The following is a 25,629-nucleotide window of genomic DNA, read 5'->3' as shown; positions in this document are numbered from 1 at the left end:
TTTGATTTTATTCAAATAATGCAATCTCTGTTTCCCAATGTAATTAAATATACCATAACAAATAGGCCCAAGTTTGGAGCATGTTAGGTCAGGACCAATGGAGATGGCATAGAAATACATAGGAGACCAACCTCTACAGGGCAAAATTGTTCTTCAATCAAAATAACTGAAATACACTAGTCTCGTCTGTAAGCTATATTCAGATTTTTCTTTGGGCTGCCAGCTCACAAATAACAACACGGAGACTTTTTATTAATTATGAAAGCTCAACCTATAGCTTAGGAACTAGCTCTTATAACTAGCTCTTATAAGTTAAATTAACCCATTTATATTAATCTATCTTCTATCATGTGGCATTACCTCTCTTCCACCTTGCACCTCCTGTTTATTCTCCCTATCTCCTGGTATCTCCCACATATCTTGATTCCTCTTTCTCTTCCTTTCTTTACCCAGAAATCCTGCCTATCTCTTTTGCCTAGCTATTGGCCATTTAGCTTTTTATTTCACTAATCACAGCAATATACTTTCACAGAGTGTACAAATATCCTGCAGCATTTCCCCCTTTTTGTCTAAATAAAAAGGAAAGGGTTTAGCCAGGCGGTGGTGGTGCATGCCTTTAATCCCAGCACTCGGGAGGCAGAGGCAGGTGGATCTCTGAGTTCGAGGCCAGCCTGGGCTACCAAGTGAGTTCCAGGAAAGGCGCAAAGCTACACAGAGAAACCCTGTCTCGAAAAACAAAACAAAACAAAAAAAAAAAAACAAAAAACCTGTGGTGGTATTCTAATTGTACTGAAATGTGATTTTGATTGTATGTTAATAAAGTTGCCCGGGGGTCAGAGCTATTAGAGCCATAGCAAGAGTGTGGCGGTGGTGGCACACGCCTTTAATCCCATAGATCTCTGTGTGTTCAGGGATACAGCCAGCATTGGAGACATATACCTTTAAGACCTAGGGGGCTGTACATTCAGACAGTGACGAGGCAGTCACGTGTTTGGGTTTACAACCAATGAGAAGGCAGAACAAAATACTATAAATAGACGAACAGACAGGAAATAGGTCTCTTTCGGGAAGCTGGGACACCGCAGGCGGAAGGGTGAGATTTTAGCTCTGAGCTCTGACCTCTCGGCTTTCTCTTTTACATTGTTTCTGTGTTTCTTATTTAATAAGACGGTTAGATACATCTACAAACACCCCCCCCCCAAAAAAAGTAAAAGGTTTAGCTCTAACACAGTAAAATTATATATAACAAGAACAATTATCAGGTAAGAATTACATTCACAATTCCCAGTTCATATAGATTTGGCAAATTCGGAGAAAGTACTGTATTATTTTATGCTATCTTAGTGAGTCCAAAGTTTTATACCTAAACCATTTTCTATCATAACTTGCATTACAATCCTTAAAACATTTTTTTTCTTTTTTTTTTTTAAAGATTTATTTATTTATTTATTTATTTATTATGTATACAGTGTTCTGCCTGCACGCCAGAAGAGGGCACTAGATCTCATTATAGATGGTTGTGAGCCACCATGTGGTTGCTGGGAACTGAACTCAGGTCCTCTGGAAGAGCAGTCAGTGTTCTTAACCTCTGAGCCATCTCTCCAGCTCCATAAAACATTTTCTTAAACAATTTAAGCTTTTATGTTTTTCAACCTTTATCAACTTTATATCTCCTTTTTAAGTTTCTTTTTTAAATTTGGTAACAAAGAAAACAGTATAACTATCAAGTCTTCAACCTCCATCAGAGACCCAAGTAGAATATAATATTACCGGAGTAAACAGGAAGTGCAGAGCAAGCAACTTCCAAAACAATAGAAACCCAAGATTCCTCTGCAACATTGGAGCATCCATCTTCGGCCTACAGGCCTAGAATATCAGACAGACTTTCTTGTGAAGCAGGAAATTTTTGAAAGTTTGTCCTACCCTGTCTTGGCAAAGTTCAGCAGTCATCTTCTTTTGTGTCCTGCTTGTCCAATTTGGACAGCATACTGTCAGCAGTTGAGGCAAGGGCAGTTTCTTGCCCAGTGGCTAACCTTGCCACAATAAAAGCAAATTCTATATGGAGGTCATTCAATGCCCATCATTCCTTTTTGAAGTAAATTGGTGCTGCCAGGAGCAGATGTGTATTACTGTCATGAAAAATCTTTTATTTTATTTATTTATTTAAATCTTTTTAAAATAAAATATTTTATTAAAATATTTTAAGTGCCATATTCTGTAGGTCTTTTAAGTGTTTGAAGAACATCTGTCTACCTAAAATATATCTGTTTGACCTTGAAAACATACTAACATGGCCCCAAATTTGATTGTTAGATGACTATTAGCCTGTATTTCTTAATTATCCTAAATAATTTGTAATAACTTTCAAAAACTAGATTTTACATTACATTGTTAAATAAGCTGCATAGGTACAATAATTTAAACAAAAGTAAAATCATATATATATGTATATATATATATACATATATATAGTATAACAAAAAATTTTAAATTTGTATCAATATACAAAAATATCTTAAACAAGAATAGAAATATATATAGAGTATTTTCTAACAAAAATAACCTTAAATTTATATCAATATATATTTTTTTAGATTTATTTATTTATTATGTATACAATGTTCTGCCTGTGTGTATGCCTGCAGGCCAGAAGAGGACACCAGATCTCATTATGATGGTTGTGAGCCACCATGTGGTTGCTGGGAACTGAACTCAGTCAGAACCTCTGGAAGAACAGCTAGTGCTCTTAACCTCTAAGCCATCTTTCCAGCCCATCAATATACTTAAATCCATACCAATGTAAAAATTTAAGATTAATAGTTGCTCTTTAGTTAAAAGTAGATTCAATAATCTACCCTTTTAACCTATCATTCCTATATCCCCTTTTCCTTTTCAGAAAGAAATCCTTGAATCTAACCTCCCTTGCTTAGTTTCCTCCCTTACCATGACCAGTAACAATTTGCAAACTGTCCCCCTAAATGATGACAAACATCCATAACACACTGAAAAACACCCACCCCACCCACCTCTTGGGAATGTGAGTGTTTTTTCTTAATATTACTTCCTGTTGACTGGGGGCAATAGCATCTTTTTTTTTTTTCAGAGCTGAGGACCGAACCCAGGGCCTTGCACTTGCTAGGCAAGCGCTCTACCACTGAGCTAAATCCCCAACCCCGGCAATAGCATCTTTAGGAAACCCTGAGAAAACTGAGATAATGGTCAAGTTTTGGAAAGCTAGCTGTAATTTTTTTTTTTATAACAGGGTTTCTCTGTGTAGTTTTGGTGCCTGTCCTGGGATCTCTCTCTGTAGACCAGGCTGGCCTGGAACTCACAGATATCCGCCTGGCTCTGCTTCCAGAGTGCTGAGATTAAAGGCGTGCGCCACCACCGCCCTTTTTGTTTGTTTGTCTTTTGTTTTATTTTGTTTTGTTTAGTCTCTGTGTGATGGGAAAGTATAGCACTTATCTTAAGTCTTGGCTGGATAGTTCATGAGGCTGGACCATCCCAGCTAGCAACCTTGAAGTTGTTTTGGAGGAAACAGTAACAGAGGCATTCTGAGAGGCTGGATCTCATGGCCTATTTGTCTTTTATTGGTGTCCGTAGCAGGCTTTCTGGACTGTCAGCCCCCAAATCATGACACAGAGACATTATTAATTATGAATGCCTGGCCTTAGCTTAGTCTTGTTTTTAGCTAGCTCTTTTTAACTTACATTAACCCATTTCTATTAATCTACGGGCTGCTCTGGGGTTCGTTTACCTCATCTACGTACTGTCCATCCTGCTCTCCTGCTTCCCCCATGTCTGTCTGGTCCCCAGTTAGCTGGCCCCCAGCTGGCTGGCTGGCTCCTCTTTTCTCTCTGCCTGCCAGCCCTGTCTCTCCCTCCTTTGCCTAGCTATTGAACATTCAGGTTTTATTAGACAATCAGGTGCCTTAGGCAGACAAAGTAAAACAGCAACACATCTTTACATAGTTCAACAAATGCAGCATAAACAAAAGCAACACATCTTTACCTAGTTAAAACAATTATTCTGTAACACAAACAAATGTAACACATCTTTATTTAGTTAAACAAATATTCTATTTCACAACAGGTGTCTGGCCCTTTTTTTCTGAAAATAAACTTTTAAATGTAACATATATATCTATATTAACACATGTGTGGAATGTGCGGTGTATACAAGTCAGCTAAAGATGATTTTTTTGTTCTGTGTTTGAGCAGGTAAAAGGCATCTGTTAACTTTGTAGTCTTTTTGACCCAGCAAACCAACCTATATATCTCAAGAATGTCTTAACTTCAGAATGGAAGTCAGAAAATGTGTTCTGTTGGGGGAGAGGTTGTGCTTTTGTTTCCACAGGAAATAAAAAGCTATGGATTCCTTCAAAATTAATGAAGATCAGATTTGTTTTGGGAGAGATCTGAAAATCTTGGCTACAGATATAAAGGAAAAAAGCCAAGAAAGACTACAGGACAGGGGACATATATGCTGATTCCCTAACATGGGAGCAGCTCTAGACTAGATGAGACATGATAAATCTTGTTGGCTACAGAGTCCTTAAATTATATGCCATCCTTTTCTATGGCATGGATAGAGGTTTGGTTATACAGTTGAAACAGACTTATGGCTAGGTGACGGTGGTGCATGCCTTTAATTCCAGCACTTGGGAGGCAGAGCCAGGTGGATATCTGTGAGTTCAAGGCCAGCCTGGTCTACAGAGTGAGATCCAGGACAGGCACCAAAACTACACAGAGAAACCCTGTCTCAAAAAACAAAACAAAAACAAACGAACAAAAGATATATAGGTTGGTTTAATTTAGTAGTTTCCAATGTCTGTCAGAAGCTATTGCTTTTTGTTCATTAGCATTTAAAAAATTCAAAGAAAGCACCATATAGGATCCTGATGCCCTATATATTTTCCATTCTTTTTTTTTTTTTTTTTTTTTTTGTTTTTTTCGAGACAGGGTTTCTCTGTGTAGCTTTGCGCCTTTCCTGGAACTCACTTGGTAGCCCAGGCTGGCCTCGAACTCACAGAGATCCACCTGGCTCTGCCTCCCGAGTGCTGGGATTAAAGGCGTGCGCCACCACCGCCTGGCCCTAACTAGCTCTTATAACTTAAATTAACCCATTATATTAATCTATGTTCTATCACATGTTCTTACCTCTATTGTGGAATATTTGTACACTGTGTGAAGCAATATTGCTATGTTTGGTGTAATAAAAAGCTGGATGGACAGTAGCTAGGCAGGAGAGACAGGCAGGACTTCCAGGAAAAGCGGAGGAACTCAGGATGAATCTAGGCAACACGAGAGAGAGGCCAAAGATGACACAGAGGTAGTTGGACATACAGAATGAAAGAAAGGTAAAAAGCCACGAGGCAAAACATAGTCCATAGAAACTGGTTAACTTAAGTTATAAGCACTAGTTAGGAACAAGCCTACGCTGTAGGCCGAGCTTTCATAACTAATAAGTCTCCATGTCATTTTTTTGGGAGCTAGCTGGTGGGACAGAAAAAGACTTGTTACATCACTCTTCCTTCTTGCACCTCCTGTTTCCTTTCTGCGTCTCCTGTTCTACCGCATGTCTAGATTTTTCTTCCTCTACCTTTCTCTCGCCAGAAATGCCTATACCACCTGCCTAGTTTTTGGACATTCAGCTTTTTATTAGACCAATCACAGCAAATACATCTTCACACAGTGTACAAATATCCCACAACAGTTATCCAGGTGCAGGGGGTTGGGGGATTTATAGGACAGGATAAGGAACTTTGTGTGGGGTAAAATTTTATCAGTAGATTATTCTTTATAGTCAAAGCCAAATGATGCTTTTCTTGTCCAGCAAGTGTTCTTATCTTTATGTCAAACTGGCATCCCTATACTTGACTCAACTCTGTATCTGATGTCCACAATGCACAGTACCTAGTGCACAGGAGAGCTTCCAGACATCTTTAGAGACTCTCACCTGAGTTCTGAGATGGGAAATCTGGTCCACGCAGGCTTAATTCTTATGTTCTGGTTCAGAAAAATGACCAGTTAGGTTACTCCTTCCCAATGGGCTGTGCTAGGATACTAGTCAAGCATTAGGACTTGCTTGCATCCAGAGAACAAATGCACTAAGTTCATACTGAGGACCCTAATCTACAATGCTGAGTTCACATCACAGGAACAGAACAAGAATGGGAAAAGCATTCTGAAGAGAACCAAAGCCTGGTTGCTGGCCTAGCCTTAAATCAAGGAGCTAGGACCAGCAAGCACTGCCTCTTTCCCAGAGCCTGTCGCCCTGTCCTAGAAGAGCGTTCTGCTCCCAGCCTACCCTTCCTCAAAGTCCCTCGAGCCATTTGCTACGCCTAGTATAGGGCTTAGTTGCAAGGAAGCTAGAAGCCGTCTCTTCTGCCGCCACTGCGCCAGCAGACCAACCTCCGAGTCTCCCAGGCTCGGTGCTGCGAACCTGCAAGACTAACTCCGAGAAGTCCTGAGCTCAGCAAGAAACCGCATGCAGCTCATCTCTCAAGGAGGCGCCTGGGCGAACGCTCATAGTCCGGGGAAGAAAGCCACCCGGGTGCACACTGGGACAGCTAGTCCGGGAGCTGGCCGCCCGTTGCACACTGGGATTGGTAGTCTGTGGCGCGGGCTCGCCCCTCACCTAGCCAAGGCGGGTGCCTTGGGGCCAATGGGAGCGTCGCCGGCCTGGCCAGCCCCGCCCCGCGCCTCGGGACGTCTGTGCCGGGACATGGCCGCTACCGGTACCAGGATCCTGAGCTGAGCGCCGGCTGCCGGAGCCAACCACTGCCGTCAATCGCCTGCGCGGGCCGGGCCCGGGCGCCGGGACGGCGAGGAGCTGCCGAGGAAGCGGAGGCAGCCGTAGAACGCCGCCGCGGCGGACGCATGGCGTCCATCTTGCTCAGGAGCTGCCGCGGCCGGGGCCCTGCCCGCCTCGCGGCGCCCCGCGCCGCCTCCCCGCGGGGTAAGCGGCCGCCGTGCACCGGACCTGTTGTGGGTGGCCAGGGACCTGCGCGGGACACCCACACACCCCATGCCCCGAGGCAGCGCGGCGATGACAAGCACCCGGCTGCTCTATGTCGCCTGGGCTGGGCAGCTTCGCTGTGACCTTAGTTGCCCTGGTCGCCGCAGGTCACCGCTACCGACAGAGGCGTTGGGAAAGTTCCTTAGGGCTGTGGCTGCCCTGGCGCTCCCCTTGATGATGAACCGAGCCCAGGCGTGCCCTTTGGCCAGCTCAGGCCTGGAAGCCAGAACTCCGGGACAGGGAGATTGGGTTTTGGGTGATGCCAGCACAGTGGGCCGCTCCCTGGGGTGGGGTGGCCGCTGATTGGGGTTTCTAAGAAAACTTGAATGTGTCCGGCTTGTAAGTTAAAGTAAGGATGAAACTTGGTCTGTGAGAATTTGTGATTTACTGGCAGAAACACAGTTCTTGTCACCTTAAGAGTATAGGCGTGGTGTGGAGCCAGGCGTGGTAGCACACGCCTTTAATCCCAGCACTCTGGAGTCACAGGCGGGTGAATCTCTGAGTTCCGGGCCAACCTGGTCTACATTTCGAATTTTAGGCCAAGCTACACACACACACACACACACACACACACACACACACACACACACACAAAAATAGCAACAAAGCCAGTTATGATCAGTGGAAAGATTTGGAGCGGTTTTTCAAGCTGCCTCTTCTATAAGAGCTGGCTACCTGTTAACTTGTTCAGGATGCTGTAAAGTACTAATGCCCTTTCTAATTTCTGTGGCCTGTTTATGGCTTAAAAATTAGCTGTTTGTTTTGTTTTGTTTTGTTTGGTGTGTGTGTGTGTTCTTATTATTCCAGGCATAAGACTGTTTTCTGGAGTTCGCCCTTTGAACAGAAATACTGCTTCCCTGACAGTGGGTTAGTCAGCTGTTTAGCTGTGGAACCAATAGTAGCAGGTCCCTGCACTCACTGGAATGATGTGCTGGCACAGGCAATAGGCACAGGACAGACATCCGAGTTTTTAGTCATAGTGAATAAACTGAGGCCAACATGTACCCAGATTCTCTTTACTCTTGAATACCCACCTTATTCCGTACTTTTGTGTGACATACTTTATTCTGATGTTCTCTTTCTGTTTCTTTGTCTTCTTCCAAGACACCACATTGCATTAGTTAGTCCTTACGACTCTTCAAATTATAACAGTTTCTCAGATTTCCTTTGTTCTCCATGACTGTGACAGTTTTGATCAGTACTTCAGTGCGGTGTGTTGTGGGATGTCTCTTTTGGTGTTTTTTGCCGGTGAGTTCTGGGGTGGAAGGCCGCAGATTGTGTGCTTTTCTCATCGCATGGTGCCAAGGCTCTCTCTGCAGTTAAGGGAAACTCATGGTTGATGTTGACCTGGTTCCTGGGCTCAAGTGTGCTTGTCAGGGTTCTACTGTGGAGTCTCTTCCCTTCCCCTTAGCCTTCCTGTGCTGTTCTCTGAGAAAGGAAGTGACTTGTATGTAGAAGTGGGGCTGACAGATCCTGGAGTGTGTGAGAGGGAAGCCTCCAGCCCACAGCGCTGTTTCGTAAACCTGTGAGGACTAGTCAAGGCTCAGGAAAACCAAAGAAGCCTGGCGTGGAGTGAAACTGTTGACAGCTGCATGGTGCACAGACCTGGAGGCTTTGCATGAAGGTCAGAGAGGACTTGGAAGGATGTTAAAGTCTTCAGAGAACAGGTAAAGCAGGGGAAGATATTCGGTCTCTATCCCTGTTCCTGACACTGGGCTCCTAAAGCTTTCGGAGTGATGAATAGCAATGGGTTTGTTACTCTTCTCCCCACCCCCGAGACACTGTTTCTCTGTGTAGTCCTTGGCTGTCCTGGAACTCACTCTGTAGACCAGGCTGGTCTCAAACTCAGAGATCTGACTGCCACTGCCTCCTGAGTGCTGGGATGAAAGGCATGCACCACCCCCGGCTGGGTTTGTTACTGACATGAAGTGGGGAGTAGGCCTAGGTAGGTGCCTGCTGTAATGAGATTAGAGGGCTGGGGTTTAAGCCTAACATCCAGGGATGTGGAGGTTAGAGAAGTCAATGGACCAGAGGAAAGAATTCTGCAGAACCTGGGTTGCTCAGGACTCTACTGGTTATGACCATGTCTCTTTGGCTACTTGCTTGTATCCTTTGTGGTAAACTGTGGCAATGAATAGAATACTCTGCTGGGTTCTGTGAGTTGTTCTAGCAAATTATCAAAACCAAGAGGGTCTAAGAACCCTTCAGAGGCTGGAGAGATGGCTTATTGGTTAAGATTTGGGTTCAATTCACAGTACACACATGGCAGCTCACAGCTGTCTGTAACTCAAAGATCTGACACCTTCATACAGACATACATTCAGGCAAAACACTGATGCACATAAAATTTTAAAAAACCCCACTTATTTTAGATTTAAAAAATGTGTGTGTGCTTGTGTTTCTGTATGAGTGTGTATACTGTATGGGTGCAGGTGCCCATAAAGACCAGAAGCAGTCATAGCACTGGAGTTACAGGAATTATGAGCCAGCCAATATGAGTAGTGGGAACTGAACCCAAGTCCTCTGCAAGAGCAGCAAGTACTCTTAACTGCTAAGCTATCTCTTCAGACCAAACCTCAAATTTACAGACAGCAGCAATGCAGGCAGCCTGGGCAGCTGTAGTGAAATATGGACCTGTGAGCCTATCACTCTGGGTGGCTTTGACAGTGAAGCAGGAACAGCCCTCAGGTTTATTTTGGGGAGAACCCAGGAAGGGAGCTAGTAGGATAGAAATGAAGAGTACGATCTACCTAGGCTGTCTTCTGGGTGCTATGGGGTTGTTTCTGAGCCAATCCTGTAGAAGTAGGAATGGAAGAGGCAGAGGGGAAGTTCTGGGCCTCTTTGGATTAAGAGTCTGGAAAGGTTTGGGTGGCCCTGGTCTGTGCTTAAAATGTAACACTTGTTGCTTGTAGAATGTAGCTGAGGGCCAGCTAGATGGTTCAGGTTCTTGTTTTCTGACCTGAGTTCCAACCCCAGGACCCACACTGGTGGAAGGACAGAACCAAATCTTGCAAGTTGTCCCCTCTGACCTCTGAATGGGTGCACATAGAATAAATAAATGCAAAAATAAAATTTAAAAACAGATGATTTTATAAAAACAATGTAGCCAATATCTTTGTTATGAATTGTGAATAGTAGTAAAGGAACCAGAGTTTTCCAGGTTCTACCAGACCCTAAATGTGACTCTTTCCCCATAGAGCCAGAAGAGCTTCCTGAAGCACTATCCTAATTAGTCTTATTAAATAAAAACCCAGGGTCAGATATTAGGGTGAAAGCTGAAAGAGCAGAGAAGCAGAGCAGCTGCTAGAGACTTCTTACCTCTACAAAATCTCAGAATGGGCAGTACCATCTCTATGAATCCTCAGACTGAATGGGGCACCCAAGATCCTGTCTCCACCTCCCTAGTGCTGGGATTAAAGGCATGCACCACCACTGCTCAGGTTCTCTTTCAGTGGGCTTGAACTACTGATCTTTCTGCTTCTTCCTCCAAAGTGTTGGGATTAAAAGTGTGTGCTACCACTGCCTGGTCTCTATGGTTAACCAGTGGCTATCTCCACCCTCTGATATCCAGGCAAGCTTTATTTGTCAGAACACAAACAAAATATCATACAACATTTCCCCCCTTTTTTGTCTAAAATAAAAAGTGAAGTTTTAACTAACATAGAAAAACTATCTATATACAGTTGGGCGGTGGTGGTGCACGCCTTTAATCCCAGCACTTGGGAGGCAGAGCCAGGCAGATCTCTGTGAGTTCAAGGCCAGCCTGGTCTATAGAGTGAGATCCAGGAAAGGCGAAAAGCTACACAGGGAAACCCAGTCTGGAGGGGGGGGAACGGGACTATATACAATAAGTACAATAACTATATACAAATATATACAGGCAATAATCAAGCACATTAGCATTTGACAAATTCAGAGAAAAATACTCCATTATCTGTTCTATCTTGGTGAATCCAAAGTATTTTACCTAATTCACTTTCTATCCTAACTTGTATTACCAACCCAAAACTATCTTTTTATGTCTGTCAACCTTAGACACTTTACACCTCTTCAGTGAGTTTCTTTTCTGAGTCTGGTATCAAGTGAAAACTATAACTATCTAGTCTTCAACTCCATCAGAGACCTGAGAAGGGTAAAGTGTTACCTAATAGCAGGGACCGTAAGCTGATTGTCTAGTAGCCAGGCAGGAAGTATAGGCGGGACGACCAAACTAAGAATGCTGGAAAGAGGAAGGGCGGAGTTGGGAGTCACCAGCCAGACACAGAGGAAGGAAGATGAGAATACCATACTGAGAAAAGATACCAAGCCACATGGCTAAACATAGATAAGAATTGTGGGTTAATTTAAGTGTAAGAGCTAGTTAGTAATAAGCCTGAACTACTGGCCGAGCATTTATAAGTAATATTAAGCCTCCAAGTCAATCATTTGGGAAGCACCTGCTGGGTATTTGGGAGTTACTGGTTGGACAGAAACTTCTGCCTACAGCTCCCTCCTGACATAAAATGGTAAATGGATGCTGTTACTGCTACTCCTACTGCTTGGAAGATTGGGCCAGGCTGTCACCTACTGCCTTGCTGTCCCTTGCTATTGCCTGACCTCTACATGGGCCACCTGGCTCCTGCTGAGAATGGTACCTCTGGTTCCCACTGTGCAGAGAGCCTGTTTTCTCCACCTCTTTCCTGCTTCACACAACAGTGATATGAATGATCTCTCAACTTTATGTGTTAGGAGAATTAGTGTAGATTAGGGAAAGCATCCAAAGTATGTTTGTTCTATTGTTCTTCACTATTGTTTTTCCATAAATGGCTTCTTTTAAAAATTTTGCTTTGCTAGGCGGTGATGATACACTCTTCCTTCCTTCCTTCCTTCCTTCCTTCTTTCTTTCTTTTTCTTTTTCTGAGACAGGGTTTCTCTGTGTAGTTTTGGTGCCTGTCTGGGTTCTCACTCTGTAGACCAGCTGGCCTTGAACTCACAGAGATCCTCCTGGCTCTGCCTCTAGAGTGCTGGGATTAAAGTCGTGCACCACGGCCACCTGGTGACACAATTTTTATCCCAGTACGCAGGAAGCAGAGTCAGGCAGATCTCGAGGCCAGCCTGGTCTAAAGATCATTCTAGGACAGCCAGGGCTACACAGCCTGTCTCAAAAAACAAAACAAATAATAATAAAAATTTTGCTTTAATTACATTTAGTGTGTGTGTGTGTGTGTGTGTGTGTGTGTGTGTGTGTGTGTCTGAACATGCCACAGCATGCTTATGAAGATCAGAAGACAACTTGTTGGGAGTTATTTCTCCTAACTGGTGGGCTCTGGAATTAAACTCACGTCTTGGTGGAAAGTGCTTTAATCCACTGAGCCATCTTGCTGGCCTTGTAGGGGCTTCTTGGTATTTGTTTTACCGGTAGTTCTTATCCCTTGTCCCTTGGAAGTGTTTGGTCTATAGGGCTATGTGTTTGCTAGGAGTCAGTGTGCCCTTCCCCCTGCCTGCCTACACCAACTCCAGATAGTTGGGAGGGGTCCCACAATGGGAGAAGCCCATGGGCTTTCAGTGTCCCTTCCCTGGGGCTTAGCCTGAGACCCAGTTTCCAAACTGGAGAGATTAGACGCTCTGTTCCACCATGCTCTGAAAGCCCTCCATCATGTACAACAGTTCTCCAGAAACTTACTGGTAGGGGCTCCATTCAGACCTTGAAAGATGCCTGGTTGACACCTGATTGCTTACTTTTCTTTGTTTCTGTCGTAGGTAATCTGAGGGATCGAGCTTGTCTCAGTTGTACCAGGACCGTGAGGTTGATAAGCCATGAGTAAGTAAGCCCATCACTGAGTGTGTCACTGCGCATGTCTGCTTGAGGCTGTTAGCCGTGCACCTGGACTTTCACTTTGTCGGGAACTGACAGCTTCTTTATTCCCTGTTTCTGTTTCTTTTAAATCTTCATCTGTTTACTTTGATGGTTATGATCATATAGTGTTGGTGAATTTTAAAAGAATAAGTACTCAGAATCCAAGTACCCAGTTATGTATACCACTGGCATCTTGGTGTACTTCTCTTTTGGAAGTTGCTTTTGTCTGGTTAGTTTGGGTTTGGTTTTTGTTTGTGAGACAGGGTCTGCATCTATAGGATATGTAGCTCAGACTGGCCTTGAATTTTTAACAACCATACTGCTCAGCCTTCCTGTTACTGGAATTACACATGTGCCCCAACATGCCCAACCCGATGTTTTTACTTATATAGCTGGTTTTTGATGTAATTGTTATCATTATAGTTTTGCCAACTTAGTATGACTAATCGTCCCATGCTCACACAGCTGAACTTTTTAGTGGCTTTCCATAGAATCTTGCCTAATTCTTTTCAGCTGCTTGTGGCAGTATTGGGAGTGTTGGGATCTGTCCATGACAAGGCAGACCCTCCCTTGAATATTTTGGTCTTTCAAGGCTACCTGTAGCTAGTCTTTCTCTGTTCCACCAGCCAGCTCCCAAATCATGACACGGAGACTTATTATTAATTATGAAAGCTTATCCAATAGCTTAGGCTTGTACCTGACTAGGTCCTGTAACTTAAATTAACCTATATCTTTTTTTTTTTTTTTTTTTTTTTGGTTTTTCGAGACAGGGTTTCTCTGTGTAGCTTTGCACCTTTCCTGGAACTCACAGAGATCCACCTGGCTCTGCCTCCCGAGTGCTGGGATTAAAGGCGTGTGCCACCACTGCCCTGCTTATATCTTTTCATCTATGTTTTTTTATGTGGCTCAGTTACCTTTACTTTGTAATGCCCATGCTGTTTGCTCTGTGTCCTGGTGTCTCCTGTCTTCTTCCCACCATCCTTTCTACCCTGAAATTCCTGCCTAGCTATAGCAGGAATCTTAGAAGGTCTTATTAATAAAATCAAACCTGAGGCCAGTTATTGGGGTGAATGCTGGAAAATCAGAGAAGCAGAACAAGCCACAGCTTCCTCACCTTGCCAGTTCCTCAGCTGATCCTGTTTCCTCAGACTAGAAGCCTCTGAGTCCTCATATCTGAATGGACCTTAGCTGAACTGTTGCTAGAAGCCTGAATGCTTAACCAGCCAAATGCTTCTAGTTTCTGGTCCTCATGCCTTATATATCTTCCTGCTTTCTGCCTCACTCCCTGGGATTAAAAGCTTACTTTCTGAGATTAAAGCCTTGAGTCACCATGCCTGGCTGTTTCCAATGTGGCCTTGAACTCACAGAGATCCAGAGGAATTTCTGCCTCTGGAATGCTAGGATTAAAGCCATGTGCTACCACTGTCTATCCTCTGTTTAATATTGTGGCTGTTCTCTTCTCTGACCCCAGATAAGTTTATTAGCGTGCACATATTTTGGGGAGCACAATACCACCACACCTAGCTATTGGCCATTCAGCTTTTTTTTTGTTGTTGTTGTTGTTGTTTTGTTTTTTGTTTTTCGAGACAGGGTTTCTCTGTGTAGCTTTGCGCCTTTTCCTGGAACTCACTTGGTAGCCCAGGCTGGCCTCGATTGGCCTCGAACTCACAGAGATCCGCCTGGCTCTGCCTCCCGAGTGCTGGGATTAAAGGTGTGCGCCACCACCGCCCGGCGGCCATTCAGCTTTTTATTAAACCAATCCAAGTGATACATCTTCACAATGCACAAAAACATTATTCCACAACAGGTACCTGCCTCAGGGATGCTCACAGTATGCTCCTCACCTCGCTCTGAATGCATAGTGAGTATGGTGCATTTAGCTATTCCATTTGGTATCTAAAGCCTAGGGGATGACAGTACCTGTGAGATGTTGGCAGCATCTCAGGTGAGGCTTTGGTGGTGTTGGGAGGCCAGTTTCACTGAGCTTCTTGAAGAAAGCGATACCCACACTCCCTGTTGTATGTAGACTTGGATGTCCCTCTGGGTTTCTGTGCTTCTTGCACTGTGTCCTGCAGCCCGAGTTTCTACCTCAGCTCTGTCTTACCTTAAGGACAGGGCAGGAGATACCCTTGGCTGTCAGCACAGATCCCTGAAATGGTGTTGATCTTCCACTTGTATGTGTCTGTCCCTTCCTCTGGGAGAGCAGGAAGCCAGTGCTACCTTCTGTGCATGTCCCTGTCTTTTCAGCTTCTCATTTCTGGAGGTTTGGTGTTAACTAATTACTCAGCTCTGAAATAGAACCAGTGGTGCTTCTTGTGACAGATTTAATTCCTAAAATAAAGACAAGTCATTTGTGAAGACTTGGTTTCTACTAAAGCACATTTGGCTTGATGCCTGGTGGAATGCTGGGATGAAGAGGGAGGCCTGCAAGCTGCCTGGACACAGCAACATTTCTGCGGCTGGATGGCTACTGTATACACATCGTTTGGTCAGATCCCCACACAGCTACTGAAAGAGTCCTTGTGTGTGGGCTTCCACCATGTGCCTGTTGGGTGAGCTGTTCATTAGATTTCTCTCTGGATAGTCTCAAGACCCTGGGGTCATGGAATCTTCTTTGTGCCAATAATGGCATTAATATCTGTACAGAGCTTCTTTCACTCTTTCATGTTTGTTTGTTTGTGGTTTTGTTTTGTTTTGAGACAGGATTTCTCTGTGTAGCCCTGGCTGTCCTGGAACTCACTCTGTAGACCAGGCTGGTCTCAAACTCATAGAGATCCACCTGCCTCTGCCTCCCGAGTGCTGGGATTAAGGCATGTGCCACCACCACCTGGCTTTTGTTTTGTTTTGTTTTTTAAACAGCATCTCCTGTAGCTGAGGCTAGCCTTCAACTCTTGATCCTGCTACCCCATCTCCCAAGATTTGGGGTTCAAGAGTAGGGATGGAACTGAGGACCTTACTCACACTAAGCCATCTTCTACTGCTAAACTACCTGCCCACTCTCTGATTTCTTCAGACTTTTCCTTTGGGTATAGTGATGTACTTCTTTAATCCCAGCAGAGGCAGGCAGATCTCTATGAGTTCAAGGGCAGCCTGGTCTACATAATGAATTCCAGGCCAGCCAGAGCTACATAGTCAGACCCTGTCTTTCCCAACTCCCCCCAAAAGACTTTCCCTTTTCTTTCAGAAAAGGTGGTGTCATTTCTGTTAGGTAAAAGGTGGCCTTTAACACAGTTCCCAGGTCTTTTCTTCCCTCATTATTCTTTTCTGTTATCTTGCCAGGTGAGGGCTGCCAATCTGTATAATAATATTCTAAAGTTGGGCTACTTCACATCACAACGTCTGCAGGTTCAGATTATGGCTGGAATCTTATTGGCACCAACAGTACCCACCATGCCTGTCCTAGTGCCTGTGTGTGAGTCAGGCCAGCTTCAGTCAGGGACACAGCATGACAGCCTCTGTGCCAGCTTAGTAGTAGTGCTCCTTATGTTGAACATTAGCTTTGAGGATTCATCATTTTCTACTATTTTAGAGTGTTTTTATTAGGAATATATGTTAGATTTGTCAAGTACCTTTTGTTTTGTTTTTTTGAGACAGAGTTTCTCTGTATAGCCCTGGCTGTCTTGTAACTTACTCTGTAGACCAGACTGGCCTTAAACTCAGAGATCTGCCTGTGCTAAGATTGAATCCTGTGCCACTACCACCTGGCTGTCAAGCACCTTTTTAGCATTTAAGATTGATATTAGAATGTGAAGATCTGTGCTTTATTAAAAAATTTTTTTTTAGTGCTGGGAATCAAAACCATAGCCTTGCACTGCTAGGCAGGTGCTCTTCTACGTCCCCAGGCCTTGTTTGGTATGAAGCAGTCTCACTGTGTAATCCAAGTTAGTTCCAAACTCAACTCTGCCTCCCAATACTGGGATTATAGATTTGTGCCACCATGCCCAGTTTTTAACATTTTTTAAAATAAGTTAACCATTTTGAACATTTGCTTTAAAAGCTAACAGTAATAACTGTGACGTTCTATTGACCAACATTTTAAATCAGCACTTATGGATGAGCAGCAAAAACTTTCATTTTGGCTGAGCTGTGTAAGAAATCTTTGTGTACATTCATATGGTATATATGTGTAAACTCATGTATATGGGTATTAGTATGTGCATGTAGAAGCCACACGTTAACATGGAGTATCTTCCTTGATCATTCTCCACCTTATTTTTTGAAACAGGATTTCTCAGTGAATCTAGAGTGTACTGATTTTGCTAGGCTGGCTAGCCAGTGAGCAATAGTGATCTGCCTGTGTCTAACTCCCTTAAACTGAGATTATAGGTGTACACCACTGTTCCCAGCTTTTGCCGTGGGTAGGTACTGGGGATCCAAATTCAGGTTCCCATGCTTACACAGCAAGTACTTTACCAACCAAGTCTAGCCCATGGAAGAAATCTTGAATCCTGCGGCTGGAGAGATGGCTCATTGGTTAAGAGCAGTTGCTATTTTTGCAGAGAACCTGGGTTCCATTCCCACATAACCATCTATAACTCTGTATTATAGGATCCACTGTCCTCCTTTGTCTTCCGTGGCCCCCTGACATGCACAGGATGCATAAATATACATGCAGTCAAACAATCACCCACCCATAAAAATAAATAAATCCTAAAGAGAATGCTGAGTTTAATACATAGAACCCTCAGAAGTATTTTGGGCATTTGCTTTTTAAAAAGAAAGAAATCTTGAGTCCTGGAGGACTTGTGATGGGTAGGTACACATTGATATTGGTTTTATTGTGCTTTGTTTTGTTGAGACAGGTCTCCTCTTCCTATCCCTGGCTGTCTTAGAACTCACTATGTCGACCAGGCTGGCCTCACACTCAGAGAGATCCACCAGCCTCTCCCTCCTGAGTGCTAGGATTAAAGGAGTGAACCACCATGCCTGGCTGGATAGCTCTACATACTTACATTTGTATACGTAAAACAAACATATCTATATGTATGAACGTTCATGTGCCAAAGTGTATATGGAAGTCAGAGAACAACTTTCGGGAGTTGGTTCTTTTCTTCCACCTTAGGGGTCCCAGGGATTGAACTTAGGTCTCCAAGTTTAGTAGCAAGCACCTTTACCCATTGAGCCTTCTTGCCAGCTCCCAGTATTGGTTCTTCAGCAAGTGTGTGTGTGTGTCTTTTTTTTTTTTTTTTTTTAGCTATTTATTTATTTAGGGAGGGAGACATGTATGTGGGTGAACCTGTGGTACATATGTGGAGATCAGAGGACAAACTGTGGAAGTCAGGTCTCTCCTATCCTGTGGATCCCAGGGATTGAACTAAGATCATGAGACTTGATGGCCATCTTAACTTGACAAGATGGCCCTTCCCCACTGAGCCATCTTGCCAGCTCCAGCACTGCATTTCTTGTTGAAACATTGTGTTTGGTTGGTGTTGTTTCACTCTATTTGGTAGGTGATTTTTCAGAAGAGGAAAGGCAAAAACAAGAAGTCAGGAGATAGGCTGGTGGAGGCTAGGTCCATAGTCTGGCCCTTTGGTTATTGCTGGTGAGCACCAGCAATACCAAGATTAGTTCTGTATTGGTGGAAAATTAAAGATTATTATATAACTTGGGCTGGGGTGTAGCTCAGTGGTCAGCACTTGGCCTAGTTTGTTGGAGACCCTGGGTTCTATTCTTAGCACTGCCAAAAAAAAAAAAAAAGAAAAGAAAATGTAATTTTTTCCCCACTGTTTGAAAATGGCAAAACATTATGTGTAAGTTGTTAGTAACTTGATTAGTAACCTCTTTGCTAGGCCGGTGATAATAGCTCAGTGGGTAAAGGTCTCCGACAGCAAGCCTGTTGACCTGAGTTTGATCCCCAAGATCCATAGGATGGAAGGGAAGAATGGACTCCTACAAATTGTGTCCTCTGACCTGAGGCTCTGATACCCCATCCTCCCCCAACAACAAACTCTCTGATGAGTTTAGAAGAGCAAGATTTTGGCCCAGCCCTTACCCAGAATGCTGTGTTCCTGCTTCATCTTTGCATATGTATGTGTCTTTGTCTTGGCCTGTTGGCTGCCCTTGCACCTGTAGGCATCAAGCCTTCTGAGGAAGCCACACCCTTCCTCAGTGAGGATGGGAATTGATATTAAAGCCCGATGATGCAGCTGTCCATGTGCAGAACTGTCTTCCCCTGTACTTTAAGGTGAGGCCAAGGGAAGAAGGTAGGAAGTAGGGCCTGCATCTCTTTGTTGGTAAGTAGCTGAGTGCTACTCTCAATCTGGTTGTGCTGTCTTCTTCCTTGTGTTCTCACCCTGAATGATGTAACACTGTGGTTCAGGACAGAGTGGATTCGAGGGCCTCTTCACAGCTCCGAGATTGCAGAGCCAAGGAAAGCTAGAGGTGTGGTAGTATGGAGCTGGGTGTGGCTTGGAAAGAGATTGACAGCACTTTATAGGACCCCCAGGGAGGTAGATGAAGTGGGTTGTCTGGCACACATGCTCACAGACACACTATTTCACTGTTCTCACTGGTCCACAGACATGTTCAAACCATCTTCCCCGATATCACTGTTTGCTGTAAGGTCAGTGTAGGCTTATGATCTGTGAAAGAGGACAGATTTGGAGTTTGGAGAATGCCATAGCCAGTGATGACACCAGATCTGAGCCTAGCAGCTAGACCCTTGGGCATTGAGTCCCATGCCCTGATTCCTTGTGGGCTGATAGTGCTCTATACCAGCTATCACTGTACATTACACTCTGTGAGCCAAGGCCATGTGTACCACTAGCCTTGCATGAATCCACCTGTGAAGCATTGTGGCTCTGGAGAGTCATAGCTTGCTTCCCATTGCTTTGACAGGGCAGTCACTGTTGGCTCCATTCCTGGTAGGTATATTTTAACATGAGATTACAGAGGAAGCTCCTGAAACACAAAGGTCAAGTTATGACGTCATGGCAATTGCAGCAAGTGGACCAGCATTGTGTGTGTGTGTGTGTGTGTGTGTGTGTGTGTAGTATTGTTGCTTGAGATAGGGTCTTACTATGTAGTACTGACTAGCAAGTACAGACTCACTATCTCACTGTGTAGCTCATGGTAGCCTCAAACTCAGAGATCTGGATTCTACTTCGGCTTCCCAAATGCTGGGATTAAAGATCTTCACCACTACACGGGGCTTTTTTGTTTTGTTTTGTTTTGTTTGTTTGTTTTCAAGACAAGGTTTCACTCTATAGCTCTGGCTGTCCTGGAACTTGCTTTGTAGGCACCGCTGGCCTCAAACTCACAGAGATCTGCCTGCCTCTGCCTCCCAAGTGCTGGGATTAAAAGCGTGGTACCCCACCACCTGGCTACACAGGGCTTTTTTAAACTTCTATTTTAATTTTAATTTATTGTGTGTAGAGGCAGGGGTTTATGACTTGGTACCAGGAAAGAAGTCCGAACAATTGAATTGCAGGAGTTGGTTTTTTATTACCAGTGTGGGTCCCAGGGATCTAACTCAAGTCAGCTTTATCCACTGAGCCATTGCATCAGGCCAGAGCTGCAGATTTTGAGCCTGGACAGTCTAATTCAGAGTTGTAGCCCTCATGTTCACATCTAGCCAAGTGCTAGAGACAGGACAAAGGGGGTTGTGGGCACCCACAACAGGCCTCTTGGAGTTTGTGACCACCTTGAGGTTGGTTTGTAAATGACTAGTAGGGAGAGGTTTCTAATGTACATTTTAAACCTGAAGGGGGATTGTACAGCTCAATTGTTTCATGATCACATGGTAAGCTCAGTACTGACCCTGGCTCCACATGGAGTCAGAAAAAAGTCTTCTTGTATAGAAACTCTCTGCTTCAGGTTAGGCATGGTCCCCACTGCCGCTGGTCTTCTTGGTGGTTACTTTGTGAATGAGTACTGTTTGGGTTCCAGCTGCCCTGTGAGCCTGATCCAGTGTGAAGGAAGAAGTCTAAGGTTTCTAGCTAACAGCCTCTGGCTGTGGCCTCACCTGTTTTAGGGCTGTTATGGAGCCTTCATTGTGGTGAAGAGGCGTAGGCCTGAAGACACATGTGCCTCTCATCTCTCTCTCCATGGCAGGTGTTTGGTAGGTGCGTGCCTCAAAGAGTACACTAAAAGGGGAAGTAGACAGGTGGGGGAGTCACGCTAGAGCCAGGTAAGGGAATGGACCCTGGACTCTCCTTTGGGCTTTCCCCTTTGTTCCAGTGTCTTCTGTCAACCAAGAGTCACCCGTTGAGAGAGAATATCCAAACTGGATGGACTCTTGACTCTGGACTCCATTCCCTCAAATCCCCAAGTCATGAATATCACTTCCTACGTGAGGTGCCAAGGGCTGGGTTGAGTTCAGTCAAGCTTCTGCTGTCTACCCTACTGTTGTGTGTCTTTGGGAACTTAGGAGTTAGGCCAGTGAGGCTCAAACTCATGGCCACACACCATCCTAGCCTCCCATGTCAGCCCTCCTAAAGGCTTCTACCAAGGAAGTAAGTGGGATACATAATTGATCCACCACGGAGTATGGTTGGATATTTGGTACTGAGCGGTCAGATAGGTAGGAATTTCTCATTGCTGCTTTTTCTCTGTTTTTCCCTTTTCAAGGAAAGTTCTATCTCGTTGTTGTACTCCAGCCAACCCTGTGTACCTCTGCTTCAAAGGTGAGCCCCTCAGCTGTTGGACTCAGAGGCCCGAGTGCCAGGGCACCGTTGCAAGGGCAACATGGACACCTGCCTCTGCAAGATTGGTTGTCACAGGGCCTCAGTACCTCCCTGTGCGCAGCTGGCACTCATCACCTCCCCTAGGAGAGGACTCTATGATAGAGAAGTCCCTAAAGTCCTTAAAGGACAAAAATAAGAAGCTGGAAGAGGGTGGCCCCGTGTACAGCCCGCCAGCTCAGGTGGTAGTGAAGAAGTCCCTGGGGCAGAAGATACTGGATGAGCTGAAGCACTACTACCATGGCTTCCGCCTGCTCTGGATCGACACCAAGATAGCTGCCCGCATGCTGTGGCGCATCCTCAATGGCCATACGCTGACCCGCCGGGAGCGCAGGCAGGTACGGGACACATCATGCTCTTCTTTCTACGCAGGTCATTTTCTATTCCTTTTGATAAAAAGTCAGTAAAGGGTTATAGAAAACGAACCTATCTCACACTACTGTGAACTGCAATGCAGTGTGAATGCCGACACGGTGTTGCCCCCTTGCTGGCTTCCTGCAGCCTTCCCTTGGTTTCTGTGTTTCTGTTTCTACTTCATGGACACTGTGTCCCTCTGGGGAAGTCTCTTAAAGTTATTTCTTCGGCTCTGTGAGCCTGGTATGTAATTCCTTCTGTCCTTAAGCTCTGAAAAGGCCCTTCCTGGGGCTGGAGAGATGGCTCAGTCATTAAAAGCACTTGCTGTGCTTCACACTGTGGGCGAGTTTGAGTTTAAAGGTGACAGGCTAATCTGGCAGAGGAAATTTCAAGACAACAATAAGATCAGAGGCCCACAAGACTGGCTCACCTGTTAAAGGTACTTGTCATTCAAGCTTGACCCCCTGAATTTAGTTCCTGAAACATGTAAGAGAAATGACTGCACAAAGTTGTTCTTTCACTTCCACATGTGTGCTGGGGCACACATGCACCCTCCCACATACATGATAGGCACACAAGTGCTAACCCATACACAATGAAAATGATTGTTTTTACTCAGGTTTATAATGAGGATCAGAAGCAAAAGATGAATAGAAAGACTTGAAAAACTTGCAGTTGGGCCAGAAAAGCCAGTAAAAAGTTGGAGCTAAGGATAGTGCAGTTGTTAAAGAAACTGGGACCATGGGGCTGAAGAGATGATTCAGTGGTTTAGAAGGCTTATTGCTCTTGCAGAGGACCTGGGTTAAATCCCAGCACCCATATGATGGCTCACAACCATTTCTAACTCTAGTTCAAGGCTTTAGACACCCTCATTTGACTTCTTTCTGTACCAGGCATACATATGGTGCATATATATACGTGTAAACAAAGCATTCAAGCACATAAATAAATTAAAAAAAAATGTTTTTTAAAGAGAGAGATTGGGGCTGGGCATGGTGGCACGCACATCCCAGCACTTAGGAAGTAGAGGCAGGAGGATCTTTGTGAGAAACATGCCTTTAGGGCATCTAAGGAATTGGCCAGACCACAGCCTATAGACGGCTCTGCCAGTGAAAATTATAAACTCATTTGAAGGACTTCACAGGCCCTCCACTTGCTGTGGTAGTCTGGGACATCGTTTGTAGATTGCTATCTTGTCTAAATTGCCCTCCTTTGGGCCTGTCTTGTTTATCTCTACATACATCCTGTGCATCTAGTGAGCCTAGGGTTCGCACCCTGCCCCGTTTTTCTGAAAGCCGTTGGCATGTGTAGCAAGAAGTGGGTTCCGGAGGTGTCTGTCGAGCTCTTGAGTCACACTGGTTGAGTTTGTAGTAATGGTAGGTAACGTAGTAATGCCCTGCTGTGTCCCCACTCAAGTGCCCATATCTTTGCAGTTTCTCCGGATTTGTGCAGACCTCTTCCGCCTAGTGCCCTTCCTGGTGTTCGTGGTGGTACCCTTCATGGAATTCCTGCTGCCTGTAGTTGTGAAGCTCTTTCCCAACATGCTGCCATCCACATTTGAAACCCAGTCCATCAAGGTGAGAGCACTGGGACTTTGAATTCACCTTGAAAATGAGTCTAAGGACTGGGCGATGGCTAGTGGGTAAAGAAGTACTTGCATGAAAACACAAGGTCTCGAATTTCAGTCCCTGGAACCATAAAAACCAAGCCGGGTAGGACATCTCTAATCCCAGTGCTCCTATGGTGAAACGGACGGTAGAGACAGAACAGTTCCCAAAAGATCATGTGCCAGCTAGCAGCACATAACAAAGGAGAGACCCTGTCTCAAACAAGTGGATGGTGAGGACCAACCCCACAGTATCATCTGATTTCCACAGACAATGTCCACACACACATAAGTCAATGTACACACATATGTTAAACAAACAAAAACAAGTAACAGATAGAAAGGAAATTAGTCCAAAATTCCTTTCAGACCACACACTGTTACATACGTGTTGTCTGATTCTTTTGTGAAGCACCAGCTGAGCCAAGTGCTTATGTCACACAAAATGACCCATGAGGCCCCAAAACCTCACTGTCTGGTCCTTCATGAGATACATATACCAACTTCTGCTATAGAGGTAGGGTTGGGGCTTCACACAGACATTTTTTAAAAACCGTGAAATAGAGTTTAAGAATATATCACACTTAGATTTTTGTTCCTTGAAGACCGGGGAGACTTGTCTTGCAGTAGGCAGCAGTCTAAGCAGGCTTCAAGACTACTTCCTACAGTAGAGACAGGTCCTGGTGGGATGCAAGAGGGTGCAGGGCATAGCTGGAGTATAACCTTAACTTTGCTCTCATAGGAGGAAAGGCTGAAGAAAGAGCTTCGGGTAAAGCTGGAGCTAGCCAAGTTTCTCCAGGACACCATAGAGGAAATGGCCCTGAAGAACAAGGCCGCCAAGGGAAATGCCACCAAAGATTTCTCTGCATTTTTCCAGAAGGTGTAGTATTCTCATCTGTCAGAGGATGATTGGAATGTCAAGCACTTTTCTTCCTTATTCCTTCATGTCTTTTTTTTCCCCCTTTTCTTTTAAATTGTATACTCAGCAGAATAAAGCTCTAAGGACAAAGCTTAATCTAACTGCCTGCTTCCTATGCTCAGTCCCTCTCAAGGGAGCTGTAGGAATATACAAATGTGCCTCTTCCTGCCACTGAGAAAATGGGGTGTGGCGTGAGAGCCCAGGGCAGTGCCCCCAGCCTGGTGGGAAGAGGACAGCAGCACTGACACCCCAGCTGGCACTCCCAGCCTCCTGGTGGACAGCAGCCTGGATGGCAATGCAGGAGTAGATGCTGTGTATGCTAGTGTCTCATACAGGCTTAGAGTTCCTGAGGTAGGACCGCTCCCCGGAGAGCTTGGTAAGAGGTAGGTGGCCTAGCCCTCTGCATCCGCTCTCTCTTGGTTCCTTACTTCCAGATGGGACCTGAGGCTAGCTCTAAGAACAGGAGAATGCATAGTTTGGACCTAGTGGATAATACTTAGGACTATTTCTGCAGATCCGGGAGACAGGGGAGAGACCCAGCAATGAGGAGATCATGCGTTTTTCCAAATTATTTGAGGATGAGCTGACTCTGGATAACCTCACGAGGCCTCAGCTGGTAGCACTGTGCAAGCTGCTAGAACTTCAGTCCATCGGCACCAACAACTTCCTGCGTTTCCAGCTCACCATGCGGCTGCGGTCCATAAAGGCTGATGACAAAGTGAGTTGGCCCAGTCGAACCTATTGTAGGTGCTCGCTTTCTTGTCATGCTTTTTTCTCACATAGCTCAGACTAAATGCTAAATGGCCCAGGCTAGTCTCACATTTGTGGTAGTCCTCCTGCCCCAGGCTACTGAGTGCTGGGATTACAAACATAAACCACCATACCTGGTTTGTTTGTTTATTTTCTTTTTGCTTGGGAAGAGCAGTATTGAACCCAGAGCCTCACATGCTATGTAAACACTTTAACTCCTGAGCTCTTTCCTTGACCCTCTTCTCTTTTCCTCTCTAATTCTCTTCGATTTATTTTATTTTATATGTATGGATGCTTTGCCTGCATGTATCTATGTGTACCACATGTGTGCCTGGTGCCCTTAGAGCTCAGGAGGGCATGGGATCCTGAAACTGGAGGGATAGATGGTTGTGAATGACCATTAGGTGATGGGATTGAACCCTTGTGCTCTGGAAGAGCAGCCAGTGCTCTTCTCTGTTGAGAC

At 44.8% G+C, this 25,629-nt stretch overlaps 1 protein-coding gene across 1 annotated transcript in view; it reads left to right on the top strand.

Moving 5' to 3' along the window:
• The first annotated feature begins 6,701 nt into the window (after nt 1-6,701).
• Letm1 (leucine zipper and EF-hand containing transmembrane protein 1) overlaps nt 6,702-25,629 on the top strand; it is a 38,471-nt gene continuing 19,543 nt past the window's right edge. Inside the window, exons 1-6 of the mRNA XM_028870767.2 lie at nt 6,702-6,960; nt 12,760-12,820; nt 21,425-21,875; nt 23,325-23,468; nt 24,240-24,377; nt 24,931-25,134. Of these exons, the coding sequence (XP_028726600.1) occupies nt 6,882-6,960; nt 12,760-12,820; nt 21,425-21,875; nt 23,325-23,468; nt 24,240-24,377; nt 24,931-25,134 (1,077 nt within the window). The 5' untranslated portion in view covers nt 6,702-6,881. The remainder of the gene's footprint in view (nt 6,961-12,759; nt 12,821-21,424; nt 21,876-23,324; nt 23,469-24,239; nt 24,378-24,930; nt 25,135-25,629) is intronic.

This window comes from Peromyscus leucopus, chromosome 7 (assembly GCF_004664715.2).
Source record: "Peromyscus leucopus breed LL Stock chromosome 7, UCI_PerLeu_2.1, whole genome shotgun sequence".
NCBI lineage: Eukaryota > Metazoa > Chordata > Mammalia > Rodentia > Cricetidae > Peromyscus > Peromyscus leucopus.
This window is presented reverse-complemented; position numbering and strand designations above follow the sequence as displayed.